Genomic DNA, 7,465 nt, shown 5'->3' with positions numbered 1-7,465 from the left:
GGGATTCAGAGATAGCGAGCACGTGAGATTCTAGACTTTCCACGAGGTGAGTTTTCTCACTATACTGTACCCGGAAGGGTTTTATTGTGTGATCGGAAGGTCGGATATGTTATGAGTTGTATGCATTGTATATGATAAGTTAATCGTTTGTATGTGCTATGTATGCTAAGCTTGATATGGGCCGGAAGGCATTATGTTATGGGCCGGAAGGTGTTGTGATATGGACTGCAAGGTTGACGTAGGTAGGACCGGAAGGTTTACCGAGTCGGGATGGAAGTCCCCTGAGACACATGGATCGGAAGGTCAAGACCTGGAAAGGCGTATGTGCATAAGTAGTATTTTGGGGAACTTACTAAGCATTTATGCTTACAGTTGTTGTGTTATGTGTTTCAGGTACTAGCGAGGACCGTGGGAAAGCGTCGGCGTGATTTGTACACACTGACGAAGGAACTGTTTAATGATCATGGGATTTATTTTGTTACAATGACATTTGTTACACATGTGATTTCAGAATATTAAATGATGGTTTATGATGTTTGCAAAAATGAAAAATTGTTTTGAAAATTTACGTTGTTACAATCACTCTCCAAAGGGGTTAGAAAACCCTAACTCTATAAATCAACACCAAAACTGAAGGAGGTTCGAACGATTACCTCAAAATGAAGTCTATGAATCCCTGGAACTGCTAGAATCGCACCTCCCCTCTTGCTCTTGCACCTCCTTCTTGCTAAACCAAAGATACAAGGATCAAAAGTGTCTTATTCTTCCTCCCAACGATTTGGCTCTCTTAGGGTTCTCTCAAGGGATTGGTAGCCGCAATGAGAGGCTATAAGTGTCCTTAAATAGGCTCCAAACCCGGGGATTTAGGGTTTCATTAAACAGTGTGGACTCGCCGAGTCCAAAGCAAATCCGGATGAACAATCACGACCCTACTCGGCGAGTCTACGCATCAACTCGCCGATTTTCTTCTCATAATTCAAAATAATTAAATAAAATAATATACCTGAAAACCCGGCTGTTACACAAATTCAGATAGAAGTGACGTTTGTAGAGAATGAGTGAGATCAACATCTCTAGAATATAATTCCTTCAATATGTCCCTTATATTTTTTACAGTCTGATACGAACTGACCAAACAAAAAGTGTCAAGATGAAGAGAAAACCTTATGATTCTTAATGCTTTTAGCCTGCACATCAATTTGTCCTTCTCAACAGAATCAATTTCAGTGTCATCAGCAACAATGGTATCATACTCATCTTAAGTTCTGACTTTAGCCATCGTCTTGGAATACTTCAATGTTTCTTGTATGATTGCTTGCTAAATTCTAGATCCATGAGTTTCAATAACTAGAAAATAATCTTCAAAGTGAAGAACCCAAACTTCTTAGTCTTCAAGGACTAGAATAGGAATTTTCGATGTAGAACCAATACTACTTGGTAGGTTGAACGTAGTTGAGTGTGAATATGCTTTTGACTATTTGAATGAAATGAAACAAGAATCATATCAATGAACTTGAAATAGGGATTTAGAATCAAATCGAAAGATTCAAACAAGGAGTTAAAGATCAAATTGCAAAATGTGGAATAGATCTGAAATTCGATGAACAAATCTGGAAAAACACGATGAATAATGAGATTTGAAAAACTTCAATTGATCTCCTTCTCTGATACTAATTGATGGAACAATAAGAATCAAGATTCAAAATGATAAAGAGATACACAAGAATACATCGGGTAAATAAGATTTCACTTTGATTAATGAGTTAGTACACAATTTATTACATAGACAATGAGTTAGTAGAACAATTTGTTTAAATTTTTTGATAAATTTAAGTAAAAAGATAAAAAAAATTTCTCAAAATTTTGGAATTATTCTTCGGATTTCGGATTTGTTATTAAAATTTCAGGGCTTTTTTTTTTCAAATCCGAAATTTTAGTCTGAAATTTGGAATAGTTGGTTCGGAATCCGAAATATCGTTCCGGAATTGGTTATTGTACCCCCAACTAAAGAGATTATAATATGTTTTTTAATGTCTGATATTGGATAACTACATATAATATATATTGACAATGGTTGTACCCTCATATCAAAATTTCTGGTTCCGCCACTGCTTCCCTTCATTTTTTTTGGGTGTTATACGAGTGCGCATTAATTCCCGTTACCACCACAACCTTCGTTTAACGACGCTTCCTTCTTTTTCTCTAAAAATGCGGGTGTGGACGTTGCCCACACCTACCCGCCTAAAAGGGAATTGTAAAATAATTGTTTTTCAATTAAATCTCTAGCAAATATTTGGTCTCAAATTTGATGATGAATAAGAATCAGTTTTTTTTGGGGTAATCGTTAATGCTTGAGAATTAACTTCCAGAATAATGGATTTAATTTTTGTCATGTGAGTCGCACGTTTTGATTTCAATGTAGAGAATTCTTGTTCGTTTTTAATTAAAAAGTAGGTTGGCATTAGAAATTTGGTATTGAAATATGTATTAAATAATATTCTCATCCGTTAAGGAATTATGTAACGCTTAATTGGCATATATATTGGAAAAGTATATAGACATTAGCAATTTGGGTATTCAAATATATATATTCTGTAGTATTGTAATCCATTCTTAGTTAAAAATATTTAATTGCCATAATATAATTAGCAATTAAGGGTATTTCATTCCATATGCAATTCTTATGAATATTCGTTACACAATTTAATTAATTAAAGAAACCGTCAATTGCTTTGAACAAATTCAAGAAACCGCCATTTGCTTAGAACAAGCGTGTAGAATCGGCAAGTTGTTATCGGAAACTAACATAAAACATAGTCAAAGATGATTTCACCTAAAGAGTTTCGGCAACTAGAAAACAAACCTTTTTACCCTTTATTTATTTTTGCTTTAAAAAATGACCCTCATACTCACATTGAATCAATTAATGCAAATCATTTTAAATGCAATAATGCATCACCTAATCTCTTATAATTCGGACATGATATTTGTTTCTGCAACTTGTTCAAAACTTACCAACTACATCCCTTAAAACCCGTACCCTAAAATGATTTGAATTGGTAAGTTATAAATATTAATTAATTCATTGCTAATATACTACCTATATATATCATTCATTGGAAAGTGTTTTGCATTTACATTTTCAGCATTTTCAATACTCACGTTTTTACGTTCTGAGAGATCAGTTGTCTTCTCCTATTGTTTCAGGTTATTTCAAAATTAACATCTTCATAACTTCATAAATCGTATTGTGTCTTATATTCTTTCTTTTTTTTTTTTTGGGGTGGTCTTTTAGTTTTACATATTTAGTATTACGTAATTAGTACATGTTTTTTTTTTTTACTGTAAACCCTATATTTATTTTCATTTGCGCTATTGTATAAAACAATTGTTCCAAATTAGAGCAATCTACTTTCAAAGTTTTCCTAGTTAGATCATTGTATGCATTATTATGTATGTGGGTGTACGTATTTTTTTCAACAAAATAGTAACGTAGACCATTTTATCAAAATCCAATTTTTAAATATTATATTTTTTGTCGTTGAAAATCATGCATTACATGTCTGTTGTGTTTTCTCAATTTTCACCAATTATTGCAATGTACTTTCAAGGCACATTGCTATAATTTGTAACATTGTATTAAAAAACAAACATAATGGGTAACAAATGCCGGCGCTTTTTAATGTGTTACAATATACTGTTTTGGTGGGAAAAATATATATTTTTTTTAATTATATTTTATGCATTCCTTTGTTGCAGGTATTATTTATGTTAATGTTTTACAATGTGATCATTTGAGTAAATTTAGTCTCGTACATAGATCATTTAGTCATTTACGTAACTATCTAACTATCGCTTCCTATATGTGTATTAATCTGTCAAGAATTCATAATACACAAAATTTCAAACATATATATATATATATATATATATATATATATATATATATATATATATATATATATATATATATATATATATATATATATATATATATATATATATATATATATATATATATATATATATATATAAATAATAAGTAAAATAAACATGACTTAGAACCTTACGTATGCTATACAAAATGCGAAAACAATTGTTAACTAACTAATTGACAAATCAAAACTTGGTCAGTTCTTTGTTCACAAAGCTTGCTCATTTCTATGTTCACACATCTTCCTAACATTTTCATCAAACTTAACATTCAAAATATCTTTTGATTTGAGTAAATTACACACGAAAGGTCTTATAGTTTGAGGTAATTTACACGTTTGCTCCCTAACTTATTCTTTTAATTCGAAAGATACTATTATTTAAATAGAGAAAATAGCGGGTATGTAAGATAAGATGATAGGGGTGGGGTTGAGATGTATTTAATTATTTAAATAAATTATAAAATTATTGGCAAAATATTATTTTTAGGTAAGACAATGACAAAATACGTAACAAAAAATAAATAGTATAGATGACAAGATACGTAACAAAAAATAAATAGTATAGATGTTTCGAGTTAAAAAATATAAGTTATAGATAAAAAATGCAAGTTATCCTAAACCATAGGACCATTTGTGTAATTTACTCTTTTAATTTTTAATCTTCTCAGGGATTCCTGTGTTTTTGTTTGACTCCACGAATCAGTCCAATTTTTCTACAATGGCAAAACATAACCAGAACCAAAATCAAAATCAGAACCAGAGCCAGAATCAAAATCAGAGCCCGAATCAAACCCAGAATCAGAAGAAGAATCAAAACCACAACAGAAACTTGAATTCAAACAAAAACAACGAGGATTTCATTTTGAAGGAGACGACACCGAGTCTAGGAGGAGGAAGGGTTCCCGGCAATGAAAGATATGGAACAACATTTGATCTTGTGGAGCAGATGCATTACTTATACGTAAAAGTCGTGAAGGCCAAAAGTTTGCCACCAAAACAAGATAACGACAACAATTTCCCAGACCCTTATGTTGAAATTAAACTTGGTAATTTTATTGCATGCACTACAACACATTTAGAAAAGAACCCAAATCCAGAATGGAACCAAGTGTTCGCATTCCCAAAAGAGAGAATCCAATCATTAACACTTGAAACCATCGTCAAAGACAAGTCCATTACTGATGTGGATAATTCCATCGGTGGGATTTCTTTCGACATCAATGAGCTCCCCACTAGGGTTCCGCCGGATAGTCCTTTAGCGGCTCAATGGTACATGTTACATAATGGAAACGGAGAGTTAATGGTGGCTGTTTGGATGGGAACACAAGCCGATGAATCGTTTCCGGAAGCTTGGCATTTGGATACCCTTTCAGTCAACAGCGAAAATGTCACAAATATTCGATCCAAAGTATATCTATCACCTAGACTCTGGTATCTTCGAGTTCATATAATCGAAGCTCAAGAATTGCCGATTAGAAATAAGGAGCAAGAGATTGTTGTGAAAGGTGCAGTTAAGAGCACTGTTTTAAGAACTAAAGCTCTCCCAAGACCTTCGTGGAATGAGGATTTGATGTTCGTAGTAGCAGAACCATTTGATGAACAACTGGTTTTAAGCGTAGAAGAGAAGAACGGACTGAAAGAAGAAGTTATCGGAAGGTGTTCGATCTCGTTACATAATGTGGAGAAACGTATCGATAATCTAGTTGTTATCGATAGCAAATGGTATAATCTCGAGAAGAACACGGAGACACTGAGTAGCAAGATTCATATACGCGTTTCTTTAGATGGTGGGTATCATGTTCTTGATGAGTTAACTCAATACAGCAGCGACCTTCGACCAAGCTCCCGACTATTAAGCTCCCCAAGCATTGGGATTCTAGAACTCGGAATCTTGAATGCACAAGGATTAACACCATTTAAATCAAAAAGCGGTCGTGTAGCCATGGATGCTTATTGTGTAGCAAAATATGGACATAAATGGATTCGAACAAGAACAGTAATCGATTCTCTCAATCCAAAATGGAATGAGCAGTACACCTGGGAAGTTTTCGATCCATGTACAGTGATCACGATTGTCGTTTTCTGTAATTGCATGGACACAAGTCCCGGGTCGAAAGATTCCCGAATCGGGAAAATCCGAATCCGGTTGTCTACCCTCGAAACGGATAGGGTTTACACTCATTCATATCCACTCATCGTTTTAGAGCCTACAGGTGTCAAAAAAACTGGCGAAATCCAACTTGCTGTTAGGTTTACTTGCTTTTCAGTTGTAAATATGATGCAGGTTTACTCACAACCATTGTTACCAAAGATGCATTACATTCATCCGTTGAGTATTCTTCAGCAATATAGTTTAAGACACCAGGCGACTCAAATAGTCGGGATGAGGTTAAACAGGGCTGAGCCGCCGTTGAGGAGGGAGGTGGTGGAGTACATGCTTGATGTGAGTTCAAACATGTGGAGTCTGCGGAAGAGTAAAGCTAACTATTCCCGGATTATTTCGGTTCTTTCGGGTGTCATTTCGTTTTACAAATGGTTTGATCATATACAGAATTGGAAGAACCCATTTGTAACTGTTCTTGTTCATTTCCTGTTCTTGGTTCTTGTTTTCTACCCACAGATGATCATGAGCACGATGTTGTTTTACTTGATTATGATCGGGATTTGGAAGTATCGATCTAGATCGAGGTACCCTTCTCATATGGATGTTAAACTTTCATATGCTGATAAATTAAATCAGGATGAACTTGAGGAAGAGTTTGATAGTTTTCCGACGTCGAAAACACAAGATGTGTTGCGTGGGAGATATGATCGGTTGAGAAGTGTGGGTTCTAGGGTTCAGACGGTGGTCGGTGACTTGGCAACTCAAGGAGAGAGGGTTCAAAATTTGGTGACGTGGCGGGACCCACGAGCCACCGCTGTGTTTTTGGTGTTCTGCTTTGTTTCGGCTATTGTTCTTTGTTTTATTCCGGTGAGAATGGTGGTTATTACGACGGGGTTTTTTGTGTTGCGGCATCCCAAGTTTAGGGTTGGGCTTCCTTCGGTGGCGATGAATTTTTTTAGGAGATTGCCAGCAAGAAACGATGGATTATTGTGAGAGATTGTCATTATTTAGTCGAAAGTCATCAACTAGTTTTGTAGACAAATTCGATGGGTTATTTGGGATATTTCCAGTTTATATGGGTTAATGGAAAATGATTACACGGTAACTTCATATAATTGTGACACAAGCGAGTTTAAAGCATCAATAATGTAAGATTCATGTTGTTTTGTATGGAAAATTAATAACAAAATCTTTGACTTATTAAAATATATTTATCTTGATCCTCTAAGCTTATTTCAATAACAAAAAAGTGATAAGTAACCAATATAATTATCAAAAAGATAAATTAAATTATCTCTTATCTTTTATGCCTATAATTATTTTTATTCATTAAAATTATATTAAATCATTATTCAATTTAATTTTATTTGATATATTCTTAATATAGTTTTAATTAATTTATCTCTTATCTTTTATGCCTATAATT

The 7,465-nt window shown here is 33.9% G+C and overlaps 1 protein-coding gene across 1 annotated transcript; it reads left to right on the top strand.

Annotated features, from left to right (window-relative positions):
* Positions 1–3,159: 3,159 nt before the first annotated feature.
* On the top strand, positions 3,160–7,175 carry LOC145038849 (multiple C2 domain and transmembrane region protein 5-like). Its single transcript, XM_078987077.1, has 2 exons — positions 3,160–3,207; positions 4,604–7,175. The coding sequence occupies exon 2, from the start codon at positions 4,654–4,656 to the stop codon at positions 7,030–7,032; it is 2,379 nt and encodes a 792-aa protein (XP_078843203.1). The 5' UTR covers positions 3,160–3,207; positions 4,604–4,653; the 3' UTR covers positions 7,033–7,175.
* The last annotated feature ends 290 nt before the right edge of the window (positions 7,176–7,465 follow it).

Source organism: Lactuca saligna, chromosome 4, assembly GCF_052625555.1.
Source record: "Lactuca saligna cultivar CGN05327 chromosome 4, ASM5262555v1, whole genome shotgun sequence".
NCBI classification, from domain to species: Eukaryota; Viridiplantae; Streptophyta; class Magnoliopsida; order Asterales; family Asteraceae; genus Lactuca; species Lactuca saligna.
Note: the sequence above shows the minus strand (reverse complement) of the source record. Positions and strands in the feature narration are given on the sequence as shown.

Bases quoted from the DNA above. Each gene is read 5' to 3' on its own strand.
- LOC145038849 (XM_078987077.1), top strand. From the start codon at position 4,654: ATGGCAAAACATAACCAGAACCAAAATCAAAATCAGAACCAGAGCCAG.